General features: G+C 41.2%; 5 protein-coding genes across 6 annotated transcripts; 3 read left to right on the top strand and 2 right to left on the bottom strand.

The window, feature by feature from the left end:
• Positions 1 to 1287: 1287 nt before the first annotated feature.
• On the top strand, positions 1288 to 3363 carry LOC145860379 (uncharacterized). Its single transcript, XM_082961149.1, has one exon. It carries the CDS (start codon positions 1834 to 1836, stop codon positions 2623 to 2625), a length of 792 nt encoding a protein of 263 aa, XP_082817275.1. The 5' UTR covers positions 1288 to 1833; the 3' UTR covers positions 2626 to 3363.
• Positions 3364 to 7257: 3894 nt separating this feature from the next.
• Positions 7258 to 11645, top strand: LOC100194553 (VHSV-induced protein-like). 2 transcript variants are annotated; one of them, XM_014141497.3, is made up of 6 exons: positions 7258 to 7464; positions 8760 to 8803; positions 9158 to 9508; positions 9697 to 9963; positions 10081 to 10140; positions 10267 to 11645. In XM_014141497.3, exons 1-6 carry the CDS (start codon positions 7442 to 7444, stop codon positions 10347 to 10349), a joined length of 828 nt encoding a protein of 275 aa, XP_013996972.1. In that variant the 5' UTR covers positions 7258 to 7441; the 3' UTR covers positions 10350 to 11645.
• Positions 11646 to 11774: 129 nt separating this feature from the next.
• On the bottom strand, positions 11775 to 14558 carry LOC100286442 (vacuolar protein sorting-associated protein 52 homolog). Its single transcript, XM_014141725.3, is given in 9 exon segments — positions 11775 to 11922; positions 11924 to 12290; positions 12502 to 12548; positions 12551 to 12685; positions 12890 to 12957; positions 13069 to 13144; positions 13296 to 13348; positions 13562 to 13601; positions 14253 to 14558. Coding segments are annotated over 9 exon segments (978 nt in total). The 5' UTR covers positions 14343 to 14558; the 3' UTR covers positions 11775 to 11820.
• Positions 14537 to 17038, top strand: LOC106569946 (small ribosomal subunit protein uS13). The gene is made up of 6 exons (XM_014141728.3): positions 14537 to 14671; positions 15299 to 15397; positions 15508 to 15594; positions 15950 to 16051; positions 16266 to 16357; positions 16921 to 17038. The coding sequence occupies exons 1-6, from the start codon at positions 14669 to 14671 to the stop codon at positions 16994 to 16996; spliced, it is 459 nt and encodes a 152-aa protein (XP_013997203.1). The 5' UTR covers positions 14537 to 14668; the 3' UTR covers positions 16997 to 17038.
• A 792-nt stretch (positions 17039 to 17830) lies between these two features.
• On the bottom strand, positions 17831 to 21221 carry rng2a (E3 ubiquitin-protein ligase RING2-A). The gene is made up of 7 exons (NM_001173880.1): positions 20972 to 21221; positions 20319 to 20418; positions 19846 to 20006; positions 19478 to 19693; positions 18955 to 19278; positions 18607 to 18835; positions 17831 to 18432 (listed from the first exon to the last, which is right to left on the bottom strand). The coding sequence occupies exons 2-7, from the start codon at positions 20394 to 20396 to the stop codon at positions 18274 to 18276; spliced, it is 1167 nt and encodes a 388-aa protein (NP_001167351.1). The 5' UTR covers positions 20397 to 20418; positions 20972 to 21221; the 3' UTR covers positions 17831 to 18273.
• Between the last annotated feature and the right edge of the window lie 1727 nt (positions 21222 to 22948).

Here is a 22948-nt window from a genome sequence, read left to right as displayed (position 1 = left end):
TATCCTGTTGGTTTAAAACAATTATAGAGATTCTTTGGATAAAAAAATATATATATTACATTAGCTTTTTCAACATTTACAGAAACACTCATACCTGCACAAATCAAAATACAATCTTATTTCCATCAAGAACAGATATTCAAAGAACAATGTCAGCAGATGCACCATGCGCCTGAATGAACACATTGGGCCACTGTTGTATAGATAACATCTCCCTGGGCCAATCCTGGCACTCCCTGAGCAATGGGGCGGGCCTTACCAGTGTGCTTCATACTGGCATAGTGTAGACTCACTTCCTTATGATATATATATATATATATATATATATATATATATATATATATATATATATATATATATATATATATATATATATATATATCAGCGTTAGTGATTAAATATTGATTCATGCCATCCAAACTTTTCAGGCATAGATTTACAGTTAGACAAGGTTTAGTCCTAACGATTATGACTAAGATAAGTACTTTTACCTTGAGACTTGAATTCCTGTTCACACAGGTGCTACACAAATATGTTTTACCTGAAAGAGGAAACAATTCATAGAGGCAATCTGCAGTTCAAACAATAACAAATGGTTTATCCCGCCATTGTTTGGGTAAATAGCTGACCAATGGGGCTGAAGAAATAGAACTACTCTTAAATTCATAGACAGCACTATTGATGCAAGGACTGACCATCCATGAGATCAAAATGATAGCTTTAATCATGTTTTAACAACCCTGGGTTTATAAGCGAGGATATCGACTACAATGTTTTGAGAATATAAAAACAAGATTATAAATTGGGGTTATAATTGGGGTTTTGAAATCAAAAACATTTAAATTACTGCAGATTTGCAAAAGATAAAGGGACATTACAAAATAAAAGTTTAAGTAAACTATTTACAAGTCTTAAGCGTTTACATTCACTTCTGTTTTTGCTGCTATCATTCAACCACAACAATAATGGGGATGATCAAGATTTGTTCACTACATCTACACTGAGTGCACAAAACATTATGATCACCCGCTCTTTCATTTTTTACATTTTAGTCATTTAGCAGACGCTCTTATCTAGAGCGACTTACAGTAGTGAATGCATACATTTCATCCATTCTTTCCCGTACTGGTCCCCCGTGGGAATCGAACCCACAACCCTGGCGTTGCAAACACCATGCTCTACCAACTGAGCCACACGAGACCACGCCATAGACCGACCAGGTGAATCCAGGCGAAAGCTATGATCCCTTATTGCGTTCACCTGTTAAATCCACTTCAATAAGTGTATATGAAGGGGAAGAGACAGGTTAAAGAAGGATTTCTAAGCCTTGAGACATGGATTGTGTATGTGTGCAGTTCAGAATGTGAATGGACAAGAACATATATTTAACTGCATTTGAACGTGTTAGAACTGCTACTCTGCTGGGGTTTTCACGACAACAGTTTCCCGTGTGTATCAAGAATGGTCCACCACCCAAAGGACATTCAGCCAACTTGACACAACTGTGGGAAGCATTGGAGTCAACATGGGCCAGCATCCCAGTGGAATGCGACCGACACCTAGTAGATTCCACGTCCCAACGAATTGAGGCTGTTCTGAGGGCAAAAGGGGGTGCAAGTCAATATTAGGAAGATGTTCCTAATGTTTTGCACTGTCAGTGTACTTTTACCGTATGCCATCTTGTTTTTCCAGTCACTGCAACAGAAAGTGAAAGTAAAAATTACATTTCACAGCACAGTCTATGTATAAGTGAAATTACAAGAGCAGACGCCTTCGTGTCTGATCACACACAGGAAGGAGTTTTCTGCTCTCTGTGAAGTCTTCATACCGTCAATGTTTTCAAGATTTCTAACTCTCACCATGCCAAACGTAAATCTCATCTTGGAGGCTCTGTCTGCTGTCTCAGGTTGCAAAGTGGAATCAACCACCGCGGGAACACTTTCACTAACCCCACAGGACTTTGTCAATGTGGTCGCACTAAAGGAGTTCTACGTACAAGAGGGCCTTCTAGAGTTGGAGTACCCAAGTTTGGGGACATTGTCTTTAAAAGGTGCCTTAGCTTTACCAGATGCCCCATCCGCCGCATCCATTCCACAAACCACTGTTTCTGTGAACGTGAAAGAGTTTGTTGATTCTCGGTATGACTACGACTTTACAAATGTTAAGGATGGTGAAGCAGTGTTTACTCGGGGAAAGGAGCAGTACGTCCGACCCTGTGGCTGGAACCGCATTGCCCTGAAGGTGTTGAACAAATACAGGGATGGAGATGGATGGTTGGGGACCGGAGACGAGGCCTGGCCAGTGTCCTACCACGGACCTGCTATGGACGGATCCCAGGGCATCATCAGGAAAGATGGAGATGGTGCTACTGTCGGAAGAGGAGTGTACTCAACACCGGACATTAACGTAGCTGAGAAGTTCTCCAAGAGATTCACGTCCAAAGTAGATAACAAAACCTACAAGGTGGTGCTACAGAATAGGATCAACCCCCAGAAAAGGCAACAGTGTCGGAGAGAGAGTTACTGGCTGGTTTATGTGCCTGAGGGATCATCTCCTGTTCAAGAGAGAGCTATTGTGGAAAACTCCATCCGTCCTTATGGTCTGCTGCTTAAGGAAGTGTTGTAATCCAGGCAGACAATGTTTGATAGATAAGTAAATAGGTTTGCCTTAATCATACACAATATGATCAGAAAATGAACAGATGTAACATCAGATCAATACAATTCTAAATCAACTAAGTAACAAGGTTCATTTGTTATAGTCATAGGATTAACATAAGATTGCTTGAGATGTTTGCGGTGTAAATGTAGCCTTTACCTGATAGGCTACTATTATGGATGTGTTCAAATCTTAAAATAAGAGTGCGTTGTTTAGTTACATTATACTTTATTTCCAGTGACCCCGCCTTATCTAACCACATATTTTCAAACAGTTGTTTTGGGAAAAGAGTGCTTTATAAGTACATATAACTCCAAAATGTTAGTTTGGACGACGCTGAAAAACACTTCACTATTGAAAAGCTGTAGTCACAGCATCAATACAGCAACAATATACTTCACTGCCACCTAGTGGTACACTTCTGGTATTTAATTTCCAATTATTGATTTACAATTTGGGATTTTTTTTATTTAATCAGTTTTAGAATAAGGATGTAACCTAACAAAGTGTAAAAAAAAGTCGAGGGGTCTGAATACTTTCCATAAGGCACTGTATATGAACAGTTAGCCTGCTAGTTTGTTGGTGTCTTTATCAGTAATCTACATGAAGATATGCTTAGTGATTTGAAAATGCATTAATGAATGGTTTATTCATATTACACTACTGTTTGTTAGTTGTATATATATAATTAAATGTATAAAACAAGTCTTTGTTTTGATGCATTGATTAAAAAGAAGTGCAAACTTTCCTCTATAAATGTAGCCTTTGTAAATCTAGGGCAGCAAGCTCACCTGACCGGAAACAGAGTCCAAAGACACAGAGGGCGCCAAACAAGGCCGAGACTGGGGACAACACAGGCTAGGAGTGTCCAACATCACATCACCTCCCTCTCTGCCACTTCTGCGTCTGGAACACAAACCACACCGTGGTTACCACACACTGCTGCCCAGCCCAGAGCTAGGAGAGCTGTGGGAGGAGAGCTGAGCAGAAACAGAAACCTTGAACAGAATTGATGACGAGTAGCCTATGTACCACCACTGGTTATGAAGAAGTGCTTACTCTTTACCTGGCCCCTAATGATAAACAGGAAACAAAACAAACCGAAAAAGCAGACCAAGCTTTGTCTGATATGTAAACCAATATTAAGAGCTGCACCCAAGTTTTAGGAAGTGTATATTCCATTAGTCAGTTTGTCGTTCTGTGCGAGAAAGAAATAGCCTATATTCAAAACAGACTCTGGGACAGTTGTGGGACGATAGATCCTGAATTCATACAACCAGTGCTACATCCCAAAAAATATCGAAAGCAATAAGGCTCATGCAACAGGTCAGAATGCTTAGCTTAAAATGTTGAGAAACTATTATTTCCTCGCACTATAAGCACAGCAATGCGGACAAGACTGTGTGAATGTTCGTTCTATAATGCGATTAGCGGGAAAACACCATTATGCATGCCAGCAAAGCCACAACACAACACTAAACAATACAGTAATTGCACTATAACAGTGACAAACGGTTCCCACAAACTGTTAGGGCCTACATAAAACTGTCCTAACAGCAGTACCAACACCTTGCCACTGCTACACCTGGCTATCAACGGAGCCTTGTCTGGCAGCGAAACAGATCATTCAGCCTTTTTTTAAAACATAGCTGATATGGCTGACTTGTTTAAACCAATGTGGTTTCTACTGACAATTGAGATGTACAATCTATGGCATAGGGGAACGACGAGCGGATAAGGGGCAATCCGTAATTTCGATTAAGACATTAATGAGTGAGCTAGGACGGACGTTGTCAATATAGCTATTTGTTCAGCACTTTTGAAATGTATAACGACAGAATTCAGAACATGGGTTGTACTTACAGTGTTCTCCCTGTACACCAAGTCAGAACCATAGGATAAATAATGGGGGCATATAAGCAGACAATGAATGCTCATACAATATTCAATGATTACATTTCTCTAAAACAGACTATAGGCTACATGTGCCAAGTCAGAACTGTAGGTGAAATTAAGAGGGGAAAGGGGACCAAATTATTAGCATGAGGCACATGGGCTACTAACAGCTTATTACACATCATACACTTCGTGTTACTTTTTTAGCTATAGTATATATATATATTTCCCTGGCATATTACATCATTTACGCAGCAGCATACAAGACATTTTTGGACTCACCTTGTTGTGCTGTGCTTACTTCCTTCCAAACCACTCATTGTTCAATTTGCGATTTCCAACTTGTTTATGTCCAATGGCCGACGAGCAGCGATACGTTTTATATATAATTTCTCTTCATTATTTCTCTTCATATGACAAGGATTGAAAAGGATTTGCCAGTAGATTGTCGACTTGATTGATGATAATGACTGCTAAGATTTTGAAAGGATGATGTTGACATGATCAGTCCAATCAAAGCTACTGTACGTATAACGTGATTTGACATAATTTTATCTTTTGCCAATGACCTTGAGCCTCTTTAGATGGGCACTTCTAATGTAACTCCATTGCAGCACCCAAAGGTCTATAATTCTTTAGGTCTCCCCTTAGACTTCGTGGGGAATTAGTGTCCCCATGAGTGACAGAAAACTGAGCCAATCATGGCGAAACACCCTTTGTTCAGGGACATATTTTCTGCTGGCTTGCCCCACCACCACAGAAAGCACTGAGCTAGGCTGAAAAACCTGCATTTTGAAGCTGCCTTACTCAGGAAAACATAAAAGAGACCATGTTTGTATGCAGCTTTATTAACTCAATGATATATATTTTTTTGCTAAAAATGTGGGGCTCAAAACAGGTGCACCTGCCCTGAATGATGGGTCGGTACTGGGTATATGATAATTGATTTGTGTAAAATGTGTGCATTCTCCCAACAAGTATTGCTATCATTGAAAACAATATTTAAAAATATATATTATAGGGTCTGATATCACACAAAGTGATGGGGAAGAAGTGAGTACAAATGAATATCACTCATTGAAAACATTACTAAAATGTCAATTTAAATATTTGTATGTTTCCGTGTGTGTCTCAGAGCCCTTCTCATGTGGAAGACACTGAGGTTCAGTATGCATCTCTGGGTCGGCAGAACTGGAGGGAAAGATCGAGGGTACAGGGAGACCAGCATCAGGTCATCTATTCCACTGTGGTCTCTGCTAGACCAGCATTCCAGGGTTTGGAGAGAATAACACATTGATTTGACTGATTGACTCCTTTACAAAACAGTTCGTATTTTACCTCTTTGTATTACAGTACGAGTACATTTTACAAAGGTTGCTCTTTAATCCTATAATAAATGTATTTGAGTCTTTCAAGATACGCAAGATACTATTCTTTTATCCAACTAATTATCTATCCTGTTGGCTTAAAACAATTATAGAGATTCTTTGGATAAAAAAATATATATATTACATTAGCTTTTTCAACATTTACAGAAACACTCATACCTGCACAAATCAAAATACAATCTTATTTCCATCAAGAACAGATATTCAAAGAACAATGTCAGCAGATGCACCATGCGCCTGAATGAACACATTGGGCCACTGTTGTATAGATAACATCTCCCTGGGCCAATCCTGGCACTCCCTGAGCAATGGGGCGGGCCTTACCAGTGTGCTTCATACTGGCATAGTGCAGACTTACTTCCTTATGATATATATATATATGTCAGTGTCAGTGATGAAATATTTACTTCATGCCATCCAAACCTCCCAGGCACAGATTTACAGTTAGACAAGGTTTAGTCCTAACAATTATGACTAACAGAAGTACTTTTACCTTGAGACTTGAATTCCTGTTCACACAGGTGCTACACAAATATGTTGTTTTACCTGAAAGAGGAAACAATTCATAGAGGCAATCTGCAGTTCAAACAATAACAAATGGTTTATCGCGCCATTGTTTGGGTAAATAGCTGATCAATGGGGCTGAAGAAATAGAACCACTCTTAAATTCATAGACAGCACTATTGATGCAAGGATCCATGAGATCAAAATGATAGCTTTAATCATGTTGTAACGACCCTGGGTTTATAAACGAGGATATCGACTACAATGTTTTGAGAATATAAAAACAAGATTATAATTGGGGTTATAATTGGGGTTTTGATCGGGTAAAACTGTTCAACTCAGCTCAGGAAGTATTCATACGTTATATTGTTCAAGAATCAATGGGTATATATAATTACTTGAAATCAAAAAATGTATGTAACAACTGCAGATTTGCAAAATATCAACTTTTATTTTGTAATGTCCCTTTAAGTAAACTATTTACAAGTCTTAAGCGTTTACATTCACCCCTGTTTTTGCTGCTACCATTCAACCACAACAATGGGGATGATCAAGATTTGTTCACTACATCTTCACTGAGTGCACAAACATTATGAACACCTACTCTTTCCATGACATAGACTGACCAGGTGAATCCAGGCGAAAGCTATGACCCCTTATTGCTGTCACCTGTAAAATCCACTTCAATCAGTGTAGATGAAGGGGAAGAGACAGGTTAAAGAAGGATTTCTAAGCCTTGAGACAATTGAGACATGGATTGTGTACGTGTGCCATTCAGAATGTTCCCCGTTCTTAAAATGAAATGAGTCTCTAATTAGTAGCCAGGCCTATTTTTTCCCCCCCAGGTTTCGTTTCTGATAACTCAGCTGACGCTCCCGAGGCTTGTACAGCTTTGCTTGCTGCCACTGCTCAATCATCAGTTTCTAGGACTCAGCCTGCTCGCAGTTTGTTACAAGTTCGAGGAGTCAACCTACTCGCAGTCTGTTACAATAAAAATGTATGGCATAGTCAGTAAACGGTAAGAGACACATATGTATTTATTTTAATTAGCAAATTATCTAAACAATTCTTAGAAGAAAAAAAATTGTATTTGACTCTATCTGCCCAGACAAATTGCTTGTTTCCTATTGTATTCACTGTGCATCACTAGGCTATGTGCTCACATCGGGTAACTAATTGAAAGGAGATGATAGCTGTACGCATTTCTTGGTGGATTACATCATGTATGGACAAGTTTGTTTACTAAATTAGATGCGTGGCGTGCATTAGGACTGCAATATTCTTAAGTTTCGTTTTCAGAGAAGGGCAGCCGCTTTAAAGAAATTCAATTGAGCCTTAACTGGTTTGGAGAAACGAAACTGATTTCATGCCGTTGACAAAATCTTTATATTTTAAAGCTATAATAACAATTAGTATCAGATATGCTAGTGATGTTGTTTCAAACGTTTAAATTATTTGAGTTCATTTTGCAGTATATGAAAGTAAAACAAATTGTATTTTTCTCTGATTGTGACTTGTTTGACAACAGTTTTTACATTTAATTTTTTATCACACCTTTATTTAACCAGGTAGGCTAGTTGAGAACAAGTTCTCATTTACAACTGCGACCCGGCCAAGATAAAGCAAAGCAGTGTGACACAAACAACACAGAGTTACACATGGAATAAACAAGCGTACAGTCAATAACACAATAGAAAAAAAAGTCTATATACAGTGTGTGCAAATGGCGTGAGGTAAGGCAATAAATAGGCCATAGCAGTATTTACAATTTAGCAAATTAACACTGGAGTGATAGATGAACAGATGATGATGATGATCAGATGATGATGTGCAAGTTGAAATATTGGTGTGCAAAAGAGCAGAAAAGTAAATAAAAACTATGGGGATGAGATGGGTAGGATAGGTAGGCTATTTACAGATGGACTATGTACAGCTGCAGCGATCGGTTAGCTGATAGCTGATGTTTAAAGCTAGTGAGGGAAATATAAGTCTCCAGCTTCAGCGATTTTTGCAATTCGTTCCAGTCAATGGCAGTAGACAACTATAAGGAAAGGCGGCCAAAAGAGGTGTTGGCTTTGGGGGTGACCAGTGAGATATACCTGCTGGAGCGCGTGCTACGGGTGGGTGTTGTTATGGTGACCAGTGAACTGAGATAAGGCGGAGCTTTACCTAGCATAGACTTATAGATGACCTGGAGCAAGTGGGTCTGGCGACGAATATGTGGCGAGGGCCATAATGCTTTGCATCAATAGCATATATACACATATATATGCTTTCCTCTCATCCTGCTTATTCTTCCTTTTCTTTTTTTAGACATTTCATACATCTTCATTGTCTGTGGATTGTCAGCTATGTTGGTGAGTATAAATTAACTCTATCCACAATTATAAACTGGATGGTTCAAGCCCTGAATACTGATTGGCTGAAAGCAACAACATGTCATTTTACTGCTATAATTACGTTGGTAACCAGTTTATAACAGCAATAAGGCACCTCGGGGTTGGTGGTACATTGCCAATATACCATGGCGAAGGGCTGTATCCAGACACTCCACGTTGCGTCGTGGCTAAGAAAAGCCCTTAGCCGTAGTATATTGGCCATATACCACACCCCGTGTTCATGTTCTAATTGCTTAATTAGAACATGAACATTGGAAAATCATGGATTTGTAGTTTTATTTGCCAATCATTGGTTCCAACTCTCTCCTACAGCCTCCTCCCCCCTGTCTTCCATTCCTGTCCCCATCTCTTGCAATGTGGGAAGCCAAGCCATCCTTCCCTGCAAGTGGAAGTCCCAGCTAGACAAAATCCCAGTTTGCCATGTCCAGTGGCAGACACCTGATGAGACCGTGTTTGAACAGATGGGGGCGCAACGGTGGCAGGCAACCGAGTTTGAGGGGCGGGTGGAGGTACCTGAGGAACAGCTGTGGAAGGGAGACTGCTCTCTGATCTTGCGTGACGTGCAGTTGGGGGATGTGGGGCTTTACGAGAGCTTCATGGTCGTTGACAGGGCACGTAATAAGAGGCGGGTGTTCATCCAGAGTGTCCAGCTCTCAGTCCATGGTAAGGGTTGAACTATCTTTACTACACGGTGGGGCTATAAGGCCAGGTGAAAGTGATCAGAAGTTAACTTTATGGCACTACACCTCATTTAGACCACCTGAAAAGTGCAGAAGTCACAGTTTCAGATTGGTCCAGCATTCCACTTTCCTCACGATCTCTTACCTAATTTCTTCTGTAATTCTCTTCAGACTACACGTCCAAGGAGTCCTTGAGGGTGGGTGAAACCCTGGACCTGAAGCTCCACACTCCCCAGGCCATGAAAGTGGTCTTCCAGGGGTGGAACAGCACAGAGTTGACGGTCCTGTGGATGAGGGGTGAAGAGGTCAACAGGGGTCGTCTTGAGGCTAAAGGGTTGGTGGTCCGCCTCAAAGGGTTAAGGATAGATGACGGTGGGACCTATAACGTGTTGGATTCCCATGGGCTGTCAATTAGCAGGGTTCAACTTACAGTGGAAGGTAAAATACCTGAGCCATGGTGGCAACAGATTGTCTTCTCTGGGTATACTTATGAAGAACTTGGTTAATAATAAGTAATGTTTGGGATTTCTAACTACTACATTTTTTCCCCTTTAGCGTATCAGGTTGGTGAAACTCAAACATTCCATCAGATCCTGGTCGAACAAGCACCTATAGGTAAGACACAGCATTTAAAATGCAGTTCATTCAAGATACTTATTGTGCAAGGAAAGTATACCAAATTGATGATACTGCAGAGTGATGGACAGGTCTGAACAAGTTGTTTCAATCTTCTCTCTCCAGGTAAATCAACATATAACAGGTCCTCCTCTCTGCTTATGTTATTTGTCCTGCTGTTCAGTCCCCTGATTCAACATCTCTTCTAACAACGATCTCCCATGTAAGCAAGGTTTTAACCTATTTGGCTGGTTTCACAGACCGTCTGCAATATTTTTTACACCCTAAGCCAAATCACAAATCAGAGTGCTAGGGTGCGTTCCCCTGTGAAAACAGTGAAATTTAAAAAATGCAAATAGGATTTTGGTTGTACTCTGGCCAATGTGTTCCAGGGAATTTAATACAATTATTAAAAAAATAAAGATTGAGCCAGTTTCCAGGACCAGATTAACCCTATTCCTAATGGACTAAATAGCTAGCTCAATAGAGAATATCCATTGAAGATTTAGCCTTACACATCAGGGTAGACTTCTCTTGTGGCAAACAGTTCCTCTGGCAGTCACTGAAACCTTGGTAACGAGGGCACTTGGAATGTCTGTACTGAGGGAGCTTTTTGTGACGTGGATCATAATAATTTTTTTTATATATGGGGAATTTCTTGATACATTTAAAAATCCAATAACCCCAAAAGAAAATGCAATTGTTTTTGATGCGATTCCAAGGGGAGTTGTATCTCTGGTAAATTTCTCTGTGGTTGATGTAAGTAACAGATTTACATGAAAATATATTCATTGGCAATATTAACATCAAAGATAAATGTAGTAATAAACAGATTAGGAATATTGTTTGATACTACAATTCCCTCAGCAAGATGTAAACAATATGGCACTACTTTAACTAAAATGAAAAACAAAAAGGCAATTAAAACTTGTATTATTAATATGATTTGTTTGTTTAGGATTCCTGGCAATGTAAATAGTTTATGTATGCTTGTTTGCATGTGACTATTCCTCTTTTGTTTGTTATTTGTTCATAAACAATGAAATATATATTTTTTGGGGGGGATTTGTGAATATGAAATGTACTGATAAGAGAATTATCTATATAGAGGTAAATGAATCAATAAACCATGATGAATTATTAGTCATACAGCATGGTTAATGAATAATCAATGTAATGATCAATGTAGTGATCTATTGGTCTGATTAGTTCCAGAGAGTCCAGGAACCACTGGAGAGGGAAAGAAATGTGTGTATGCAATTAGTATAGAGAGCAGGGGACAGATGGTAAAGGGAGTAAAACTTCAAAGGGTTCCTAACCTTGAGGGAAAGGAACAGGATGAGCTAGGCAGTGATAAGTGTGAGAAGTCAATGGGGGATGCAGGTCACCAACAGTTTGTGTGTAAATGCATGTCCGTAAGTAAGCAAGAACTATAAAATGACTGTTTTGTTATCCTGACCTCAGAACATTCTCATGAATAAAGCTACAGAAACCTTTTGCAGAAAGCTGAGTCCTTGCCTAATTATTTAACCCATTGTCTTACAAACCTTGGGCATTAGTCAAGGCGAATTGATTATTGATTATTATCATCAAGATATAAAATTCCTTTAACATGTACCTAGTATTATTAGCAGTTGAATTAAATATACATCTTTATGTCAGAATTTCTGAAATAAATCATTATATCAAAACCATTAAATAGTACAACCGTCCTATTTTGTTTTGTAACAAAATTCTGTATGTCAATCCAAAACATTCTACTATAAATACAGGCAAAAAAAAAATGCAAAATGGCCTCCTTCTCCATTCCACAGAAATCACAGTTATAGTCAATATTTAGCTTGAATCTTTCCAAAACATGTTTCACAGGATAAATTCCGTGTAACATTTTAAATGAAACTTCCTTTACTTTGTTACTGATACAATATTTGTTAACAATTTTCCATGCTTTGCCCCACTGTATATCACCACAGATATTTGACCAAAAAAATCTTGCTGAGGGAATTGTAGTATCACAAACGATGTCCTGGACATCAGAGCAGGCCAAAGTCTCCTTGAAGCTGAGCTCTTTGGCAAAATTGATCTTGTTGTTGAGCTCATGGAGCTGATCAAGGAACTCCTGCTCCGTAACCGGGCTATCCACGATTACCCTGCAGGCGGACAAAATGTCGGGAACAATTATTAGAATACATGCTTGACCATAGGACCACTTACAACATCATAGAGACTCTGTCAAGTAGATTTCTCATTACAGACATCAATATGACATGTGCTCCCTAACCTCTTTCCATCCATATCTATCAAATATATACAGGTACATGTATTGTTACAAATCTGTATACAACACACACACGCCCTTACTGGATCATAGCTCCGGGCACCACCAGCTCATCCACCAGCTCATCCACCAGCTGAGGTGGCTGCGTACGGCCTGCCTGTTCTTCAGCCGCACGTTCATGCTGACCGACTGCTGCTGCAGAGTCTGGATCTCACTGCTGATGGACGAGAGGTCACTCTGGAAGCCGCTCAGCATGCCCTCCATTCGCTGAAGAAATAGAGAGGGGAGGATAGAGGGGGGGTGGCGAGAGAGAGGGGATGAAAGCTATTTATCATTGGCTTCATTATATATTTTTACATAGAAAATTGTAAACGCATTCTTTCAGACCCTGCACATGCAAAAATGAGGATCCATTTAGAATGGATGTATGAAGACACTTGATACTTTTGATTGAGGGCATCATCCACTCACCTCCAGTATGGAGTCACAGGCTGTGATCTGGTTGTGCAGAGAGGCAATGTTCTGGCTCTCCTTGATATCTGACACAAGCTTGGTCAAGGATTACCTATCAGGTTGAACTACTGAATCTATCAGGAATTACCATAAATAATGCACTAATTCTTTCAAAACATTCATACATGAATGGATACAGTCTTTGATGGAAGCTTGTTCAATTCGTTGGAGTTCACCCTCCACCTGTTTAGAGTAATGCCTGAGGTCAACTCCCTGATAGAAACAGAGATTCAGATGAAAGGAAGCCATCAGTTGCAGGAATGCAGCCTTATATACAACATATAAAATGAAAACAGGAAATAAAATTGAAACTGTAAATGTGTTGATGTTTAGGGACATGCATAGTGCAGTACAATGGTCTTACTGTTTTCAGTGCCTCCTTCACCAAGTCATCTTCCAGATTAGCTTGTATGTGAACTGGGGGGGGGGGGGGGTTAGCTAGTTTAATCTCCATAAAGGTTGGTTCTTACATTTTCCAAAACACTGAACTAATTAGCTAAATTGCTATTTGGTTATGATCCAATTTGACCTTATGATAGGACCAATACTTAATTCAAAAGACAATAATGCTGAAGGTCTTACTATCCACTTCATCCAAGATGAATTCGTTTGTGGTCAAGTCCAAGTCACCCAGGTTGAGAGGGGCCATGGCATCTGTGTCAGGCTGCATCTGTTGCAGAATGACAGTAAGTCAGCATGGCTTTGGTGTACTATGTAAAGGAAGATATAACAATTCAATGAGTTAGCTAACTGACTCCATTCATGGGAGTAAAGACTTAAATAGGCCTTTTCCATTGCAGGTTTTAGACAGGTGCTTTCTATGTTCCCACCTCTGAGGCCTGGCCCAAAAAAAAGTATCGGGCTCTGGCCCACTCTGACTTGGGGCCAGAGGGGACTTCTGAGGTATGAGTCACCTTAGCAGGTAGCATGCTAGTTCTGGTGCAGGAACGACGCAATCAACCAGAGCTTTTAACTTGCTAACAAGCAATCAGTGACTCTGGCTAGCTAGCCTTGCATCTGATGCAATGCATCTCTGATGCAAACACAACTATAAGGCAAAACGACAACAAACACTACAGTTAATCTAAATCATCTGAAATATAGCTGATTAGAGATGGATAACGGTAGCTAGATTGTATTGCTAGACAGATCAGATGGCCAAGATGTAGGAAGATCAAGCTAGCTGGCTAACTAACGTTAAATTATACTGGTGTTGTCGATGTAAAGAACACACAGAGCAGAACACAGAGAGCAACAGAAGTCGGAACATTCAAGTTATCATAAATATATCTGGTATGCCAGAAACATTATCGAACGTCACCTCATCTTGTAAATATGACATGACATTCGCCGTCGAGTTACCAGCTATGTTTACATCGAACACAGCTACAGTCACTGCACCCTCCACCATAGCCTAAAACAAAAACTAGACACAAACGTGTCTAATGTCCCCGGGATACCTGAGTAAAAACGATTAGAAAAGATAATTTTGAAATCTGCTTAAAATAAATGTATGTATATGTCGAATACAATTACTATACAAATATATACTGTTTTAAATGTAATTTATATTGTATTAATTTGTATATTGTTTAAAACGCTATTTTATATCGGTTCATGTTCCTAGACGGACAAGTTATGCCGATGTAATCCTTTCCTCAGGGAACTCACGAAACGAAGGCAAAAGCCATCGCGAGAGTCTCGGAATTTCCTCTTTGAACGGAACCTGCTTCCAAGATGGTAAGTGGCGAATTGGGTTACCAAAATTATTGTCAATATCTGCATTCATCGTCGCTTTTAGGGACATTCTGTCAATTGGACGACTATGATACTATTGTTAACATTGTGTTTGCGAACTTTTATCCTTTATTTATCGTATTGAAGTTGCATAGATTGACGCAAATGTACAGACAACTCACTATGCTGAAATACCTATTTCGCGCCGACACTACGCTGCAGGGAAGTACAGTTTTTGTCAATATAGGCTTTGGTGGTTTCTTTAATAGGTTGTTGTAAACCTCAGTTTCACACACTTTGTTGGGCGGGTGGTTGTTATTATAAGCAGAAACATTTTTGCCGTCCATGGTAAGCTGGTCTCATTGCTGCTAACGTTGTCTGATGCTACCGAGTTAACGTCAGTCCTCGTCACTGCGGTAGCAAGCTGGCCAGGTGGCGGCTGACATTTGAACTCAACATTTTGAAAATAGGTCTTAATTCACGGCATTAGTTGTGGAAATACAAATTGTTAATAATACAGTCACACTTTGCTGGCTGGCAAGAAGGGCCACTGCCAGGCCTCTGGAAGCAACGATGTAGTTAGCTAGCTAAGTGAATCGCTATTGACCCTGTTCTGTCTTTTCTCTGCAGTCTCTGGTAATTCCTGAGAAGTTCCAGCACATCCTTCGTGTTCTCAACACGAACATTGATGGTAGGAGGAAGATTGCCTTCGCCATCACAGCCATCAAGGTAGCTATGCTTGTTAAGAATTACCTTCTCAGGACTATGTAGAGATGACTACAGTTGGCTAATGTGGGACTAAGGCCTAAAGCAATTGTTCATGTATATTTCCTTCACAGGGTGTTGGCAGGCGATATGCCCATGTTGTCCTGAGGAAGGCTGATATCGACCTCAGCAAGAGGGCTGGAGAACTTACTGATGATGAGGTGAGAGGACTGTATGGGACAGTTGTGGACATATCATTTACCTAGGCTGTGTTTAGACCGGAAGCCCAACCTTGATATTTTTTCAGTGGTCTTTTGACCAATTGCATCAGGTATTTTTCAGAGCTGACCTGATTGGTCAAAAGACTGGTTAGCAAACAAAGGTCAGAATTTAACTGCCTGTACAAACTCAGCCAGAAGGGCTGAGGCCGGGATTCAAGTAAATCACAGGGTGGTGGATTTGAATCCTGGCCTTACTCCTTTCATGGATCACCTTGCATCACTCAATGAGTTACTGTGGTGTGGCCCAGTCATCTGTGTGGATGCATTACATCTGAGTGGATGTACTTGTCCCCAGGTTGAGAGGGTGGTGACAATTATGCAGAATCCTCGCCAGTACAAAATCCCTGACTGGTTCCTCAACAGACAGAAGGACGTAAAGGATGGCAAGTACAGCCAGGTACGTGACTGCAGCAGACTTGAGACGTCTGACTTCTTTCCAAAATTGGAACTAAACTACTTGAGTTTGTGATGCAGTCGCATTGATATTGGCTAGTTAAAGTACACCTTTGTCTTCGTGGCGCAGTTAATACAAATTGAGTAATATTTCCGAAAGCGAAATGTACAATTGTCTCCCAATAATCCAACCTTACAATGGTCTTTGTATGTTATAGGTCCTTGCTAACGGTCTGGACAACAAGCTGAGAGAGGATCTTGAGAGGCTGAAGAAGATAAGGGCTCACCGTGGACTCAGGCACTTCTGGGGGTAAGCGCTTTTCTGATGTCCAGCTATATTGCATGGCTGTTTTCTGTATTTTAATGACTAAATATTAAGGGCAAATCCCAATGCTCTGCCAAAGGCCTGGTTTCCCAGACGCATACTGCTTAGTTCTGGGTTGTTTTGAAGGCACATGGAACATGAAAACGAGTTTGTTGGATGAGTTCAATCCCTGTATTTGGACAGTAGTTTCTTAACATTTTGTGCATACTGGACTAAAGCACTTTCACTAGAGACTATGCTTTGAATATGTTCTATGTAAAAGCTGATCCTAAACAATGCTTAGCTTGATCTCTGTATTGTTTATCAAGGAGACATTTAGCCAACTTATTTTGTCGTCAATTGCAGTAAGTCTGTAGCACAAGTTCCTTAAGTGATTATTGTAAGCATACCAATTATGGTATAATGGTCAGCACATTTGTCAACTTCTGCTGTCAGTGTGATCAAATAATTTTGTCCTATGAAGACTACTAAATTCCATTAGGATGGGATTTTTCTTACACTTTGACTTTCTGGATACATTTAATGACTTTGCTGTCCCTCTCTTTCAGACTGCGTGTGCGTGGCCAGCACACGAAGACCACCGGTCGTCGTGGTCGCACTGTTGGTGTGTCCAAGAAGAAGTAGTCTCCCTGCTCCCCATGTGTCAATAAATGCACAGTTCATATATTTGATTGTTTGCTCATCTCTTCATACTGAGTAGTTTTGGTGCGGTTGTTGCATAGTCTACTCAGATCAGAGCCTCAAGGTCAGCAGCACTTTAGGCTTTCTTTGCTCCCATGTAGGTAGTCACTTATTGGCCAGAGACTTCACTCACCTGGGCTGCATTCTTTAGGAAATGGTTGTGGTAATGTCATGAATAGAATTTGACTCCTTATTTTACCATGTCGGTGGCATGTCAATTTATCCAAATGTTGTGCCCAAGTCTGAATGGATCTCTAAGAGGGGACTGAACGAGCACTGTAAACAGACCAATTCTAGGATTTGAAAAGGTGTACACTATACCTGTTCATATACATTGGTATGATTTTGAAAAAGTTTAAAGGACCAGGAGAATTGGTCATGAGTCCTAGGAGGAGCTCAAGTTCAGTTGCAACCCGTTTTAATTTTAAGTATGTAGAATAGCATGTTACTGTTCACCCTCAACATGCAACCAAGTTTCATTGACTCCTATCCTGTGATACCACAGCACCAATTTCATACCAATGCGCAATCATTGTGCTGACTTGATCTTAAGGCTGAAACATCAAGAGTGATTGCAATATATAAGCTGAGTAACAGTTCCACGTGGGATATTGCTTTAATTGTACAAAGAACATTGTGGTAAGAACCCATGCCAGAAGAACTAAGTGCATCAATCGGGTAAGTCTTGATAAAGTGAAAGTTATGGAACTAGCCCTATGGTTAAGTTCAGGATACATTCCACTGACAGTTACTACTTGACGTTCTCCATAAGCAGCATAATGATTCAGTCATGGCTTTATTTTCAAATTTCAGTATAGAAAAGTCTTAATCTACTGCTATATTGCAGTATTCTTGCATAATATTCAATCCTTCATGACCTCTGGTCATCCCAAGTCTCAAAGAAAAAGGTTAATCTTCCAATGAAAAATCCTCATGTATCTGAAATGTATCAACCGTCTTGGTGAAATGCCAAGCATCAATACTTGAAAGGCTGGACTACGTATGTTGTCTGGTGGTGTGTGTGCCAGTCCAGACAGCATTAAGTCAACCCTTCTATCAATGATGAATCAGATCTACGTTGTAGGAATTCTAAACTTTACACTCGTTTGATTTGAAGCTACTGAAAACAAATGGTAAGACCAGCAATCTATTGAATGTTCCCAATGACTACCTTCGAAGCAGCACACAACCCTTTAATTAAAGGTCTCTCCGACACATGGTCAGAGGGAGTGATGAAGGCTGAAGAGGGAGGGCTCCTCACCCCTCTTTGGGGACTGAGGCTGTTGGTCCTTGCTGGGGGCATAGTAGAGCTCCAGAGGCTTTCTGACCTTCCAGTACTTCTCATTTACCAGCTCCAGAGTCAGGGAGCCGTTGAGAGTCTGAGGTAGAGAGAACGAAAGAAACGTGACCCAGAGGTACAAGTCAAAGCAATGGATGAGGATGAAAGTAGAGCAGGAGATAAATAGGACAGATGAGGGGTCCATTTAAATTAATTCACTGATAATAGCTCCCACCACCCTGAAAAAATATGGCTGATAAGCTTGTGTACTCACAGAGAACTGGCCCCCTGATGTGGGAATGTAGATGGTGTATTGTTTCTCACTGATATTCTTCAGGCTGGTCCCTTCTGCTGCTGCTGCTGCTTCCTCTCCTCTAGCACCCCCTTCTTTCTCTGTCCCTGCATCTGATTGGCTGTCTCTTTGTCTGTCCTCCAGAGCAATACGCAGAGCCAGGTACTTAGACAGGTGGTCAACTGTTGCATTGGCTGTGGTCTTCACATATCTGAGAGGAATGGGTGTCAATAAAAACCAAACAAAAAGACCGTTCAAGAATACATTCCGAATCAAAATTTCCATCATTTGAGATGTTATAACACAACACCCCCCCCACAGAACCCTCACCTGGTCTGGCTGTAGTCCTGTGTGTTGACCAGCAGGGGGTGCGGGCGGAACACCAGCTCTATCTCAGAGCCGGGGCTCTCTTTGTGGCGGCGGACTGGTGGCGTGGGGCTGCCCCCATCCACCTCCGGGACCGACCCGTCCGATTCTCTGGGCCGCTTGGGGTTCCGGGTGTGCCCGGCCTCGGAGGGGGTGTGGCTCGGGGGGAGGGGCGCATGGGAGGGAGCGGAGTCGTGGGAGAGGTGTGACCGTGTGTCCCCATTGTCCTCACCACCGCTGAAGGTTGTGTTGTCACTCTCCTGCGCCGGTTTGCGCACTCGCTGGGCTCTAGGGGGTCAAGGGTGAGCAGAGTGCGAGAGGCCATTTTACACTTCCAATACTCAAAGGAGGGACTTTCCCTGACTTATGCAGTGTTGTTCGTTTGTCCACATACTAGGTCTGACAACTCTCTCCTGATTCCAAGAATCTTTCAACTGGAATTTCTGGGAAACCTATAAACCCTACTCCCTATCCTCTCATCTCCTACCTGTGAAGTGCCTGCATGCGCAGCCCCTCCTCGATGCTGGAGCTGAGTGCCTGCTTGTTGTGCAGTCGGTTGAGTCTCTCCAGCACCCGGTCCTGGTGGGCCTCGTACTCGTCCCGGCTGGGGTAGATCTTTGAGATGAGGGCGTCGAAGTTGGAGTCACGGCGCAACGAGCGTCTCGACACCAGCTTCTTTCGGCACGTGGGGCATTCCTTGTTCCTGAGGAGGAGAGGAATGAGGGTGAGTTAAAGATAAGCTTTCATTTTATATCGTTTAATATGGAGGTTCTCTAAAGATTTAAACTGGCGCACACTCCAGAGTAGAGCGAATGAAGGGTCATCCTCAAATCGTCACAGCTGTGTGTCCCTCACCCTGATCGGAGTGCAGTGACGATGCAGTCGGAACAGAAGCGATGCAGGCACTCCTTAGTGGTCATGGTGTTCTTCAGCATGTCCAGACAGATGGGGCACATCAGCTCACTGTGGAGGCTCCTGGGGGACACTGCTATCTCTGTGCTGTCCATGATCGCCTCCTACAGGCAGGGAGGGGAATGTGTCAGGCAATACAGGTAACTCCATGGGCCATCTATGTCGTTCAAGGGTCAGCTTTAAATTGATTGACCATGGCCCAGTTTCAAATGCACAAAAAAAGCATCCTTCCTTTCCATGGAAATTTCACAAGTAGGTGAGATCAATGATTCCACTGTTCCTCACACCAATGTTTGTTAACTGAGAAACTATAAAAAGGACTCCACCGTTTTTGTGAATACAATACAATGCTGTTTTATCACTTCTCACCTGGATGCATTTGTAAGTATTTCTATGTGGAAAGTGATTGTCATTACCTGTGGGCTCCTGTGCAGCTCATACAAGCTCAGCTCCCACGTCTTACTGGGGTTTTGGATGTTGACTGGAGTCACCATTTTGTGTTTTAAAAACCCCTATCTATGGAAAAGCATGAAAGATGACGATAAATGTTACACACATTACATTTAGTTTTAGGAAATTAGGCCAACATAGACTGATGTGAGAGAAGATCTGTGTATAGGTTAGATTGCAGTCGATTGCATTACAACAGAGCAACCCAGTTTGACAGCTGTTAAGACAAGTGAAGAATGAGACTGAATTCTTTGGGCACACAGGTGGTAATAGTAATAATTATGCCGTAAAAACAACAAGGGAAGATGTTTTGGGATAGCTAACTAGTTGTTCTAAAAACAGTGACATGTCGAAAGCAACGCAGTTGCAAACCTAGGTACATCTCATTACACTCTCCTTGACATTTCATGCATATTGACGTCTTCCTTTGTTGTATCGTAACTAGCGAACTACTTTTCTTAACTTATTTTGTCACAATGATATACATCATTGAGCAAACTGTCAGACTCTGGTAGAATCGTAATGCCACACTATTGTCATGCTATCCGTGTAGCTAGCGTACCAAAAAAAGGTGACTTGCTGTCTAATTAGTTAGTGGGACTAGCTAGCCGCTACTTACCAAGGAATTTGAAGGACAGCCTGCCGGTGTGGCTAGGCTAGCAGCACAACTAACGTTAGCTAGCTTGCTATGGACACTAGATTGTAACGAGAGACTTTCAATCTCGTGCCACTATGACCACCTCTGTGACAAGGTTATTTTCCGCCACGATGTATGTTGGAGGGGGTGATACTATCGCTATATTCCATCCAGAATGACAATAATTAATCAAAGACGACAGGTTTGGAATCTCTCTGTAGCCATCTTTCTCACTTTTCGCCGGATATGTGGAGAAGCAACTTCGATTTCTCTTGCAAATAGCTGTCTGACAGCTCCCCCTGGTGGTTATTTGGGATAATGCACGCACAAATACTGTTCTAAAGACTGTTCTCTTGAATGGCACGGTACATTTCTTACCTTTTCCATTCTAAGAAACATTTATACACTTAGATAAGTCTTTCAAATGCACTTGGACATCTTGGGGGGGAGAGAGAGAAAGGAAGGGAGATGTCAAGACAGATAGGGCTGACTGATTTAGTTGTTTTCTTTTTAATAAATGTTTGACTTTTTGTATCTTTTTCCCCCTAACCTTTATCTAACTAGGCAAGTCAGTTAAGAACAAATTCTTATTTACAATTACAGCCTATCGGGGAACAGTGTGTTAACTGCCTTGTTCAGGGACAGAACGACAGATTTTTACCTTGTCAGATTGGGATTCAATCCAGCAACCTTTCGGTTACTGGCCCAACACGCTAACCACTATGCTACCTGCCGCCCCAGGTTGACTGATTGACAGTTATAACACTCATGTAAACTGAATATACGTCGTCACAACTGACTTCTCACAAATGATGTCATTATAACCAGTGTTTATATATCAAATAATACATAACATTGTTATGGGGCTTTTCTCAGACCCAAAGACGCAAATGCTTTATTCATGTCTATGGTCCTGATACTTCTCTGTGAATAGTTTGTCACATGCGCCAAATACAGCAAGTGTAGACCTTAGAGTAAAACGGAAATGCTTACTTATGAGCCCTTAACCAACAATGTAGAGGTTTTTTTCAAAGTAAGTAAGAAAAATGTGCTGAATAAACTAAAGAAAACATAGTAACACATTAAAAATAACAATAAAGAGGCATTATACAAGGGGTCCCAGTACCGAATCAATGTGCTGGGGTACGGGGTAGTCGAGGTAATATGTAGGTAGGTGTAAAGTAACTATGCATAGATAATAAACAGAGAGTAGCAGCAGCGTGTGTAAAGAGTGTGAAGGAATATGAATGTGTGTGTGTGTGTGTGTGTGTGTGTGTGTGTGTGTGTGTGTGTGTGTGTGTGTGTGTGTGTGTGTGTGTGTGTGTGTTTGGCGTCTTTAAGCATGTGTGTGTTGTGTGTGAGAGTGTCAGAGTAGTATGAGTGGGTGTGTGGTTAGAGTCCAGTGAGTGTACATCCTGTGCAAGAGAGTCAGTGCAAAAAATTATAATAGATAACAATAAGGGGGTCAATGCAAATAGTCTGTGTATCCATTTGATTAACTGTTCAGCAGGCTTATGGCTTGGGGGTAGAAGCTGTCATTAAGGAGGCTCCAGTACCGCTTAACGTGCAGTAGCAGATATGGGTGTTTTCTGTTAACCTGTTTAGGATAGGGGGCAGTATTTTCACGGCCGGATAAAAAACTTACCCGATTTAATCTGGTTATTACTCCTGCCCAGAAACTAGAATATGCATATAATTGTTTGATTTGGATAGAAAACACCCTAAAGTTTCTAAAACTGTTTGAATGGTGTCTGTGAATATAACAGAACTCATATGGCAGGCCAAAACCTGAGAAGATTCCATACAGGAAGTGCCCTCTCTGACCATTTCTTGGCCTTCTATAGCCTCTTTATCGAAAACAGAGGATCTCTGCTGTAACGTGACATTTTCTAAGGCTCTCATAGGCTCTCAGAAGGCGCCAGAATGGGGAATGATGACTCTGCAGTCCCTGGGCGAAAA

This window comes from Salmo salar, chromosome 14, assembly GCF_965601325.2.
Source record: "Salmo salar chromosome 14, fSalSal1, whole genome shotgun sequence".
Classification (NCBI taxonomy): domain Eukaryota; kingdom Metazoa; phylum Chordata; class Actinopteri; order Salmoniformes; family Salmonidae; genus Salmo; species Salmo salar.
The sequence above is the reverse complement of the archived record's forward strand: the minus strand, read 5'-3'. Positions and strand labels throughout refer to the sequence as shown.

Coding starts and splice junctions, on each gene's coding strand:
- LOC145860379 (XM_082961149.1), top strand. CDS start 1,834: ATGTTTTCAAGATTTCTAACTCTCACCATGCCAAACGTAAATCTCATC.
- LOC100194553 (XM_014141497.3), top strand. CDS start 7,442: ATGTATGGCATAGTCAGTAAACG. Junction 9,964..10,080: donor GGTTCAACTTACAGTGGAAG/GTAAAATACCTG, acceptor TTTCCCCTTTAG/CGTATCAGGTTGGTGAAACT. Junction 10,141..10,266: donor GGTCGAACAAGCACCTATAG/GTAAGACACAGC, acceptor TTCTCTCTCCAG/GTAAATCAACATATAACAGG.
- LOC106569946 (XM_014141728.3), top strand. Junction 15,595..15,949: donor GAGAACTTACTGATGATGAG/GTGAGAGGACTG, acceptor ACTTGTCCCCAG/GTTGAGAGGGTGGTGACAAT. Junction 16,358..16,920: donor GGACTCAGGCACTTCTGGGG/GTAAGCGCTTTT, acceptor CCTCTCTTTCAG/ACTGCGTGTGCGTGGCCAGC.
- rng2a (NM_001173880.1), bottom strand. CDS start 20,396: ATGGTGACTCCAGTCAACATCCAAAACCCCAGTAAGACGTGGGAGCTG. Junction 19,279..19,477: donor CGCATGCAGGCACTTCACAG/GTAGGAGATGAG, acceptor TTGACCCCCTAG/AGCCCAGCGAGTGCGCAAAC. Junction 18,836..18,954: donor CAGGACTACAGCCAGACCAG/GTGAGGGTTCTG, acceptor CATTCCTCTCAG/ATATGTGAAGACCACAGCCA.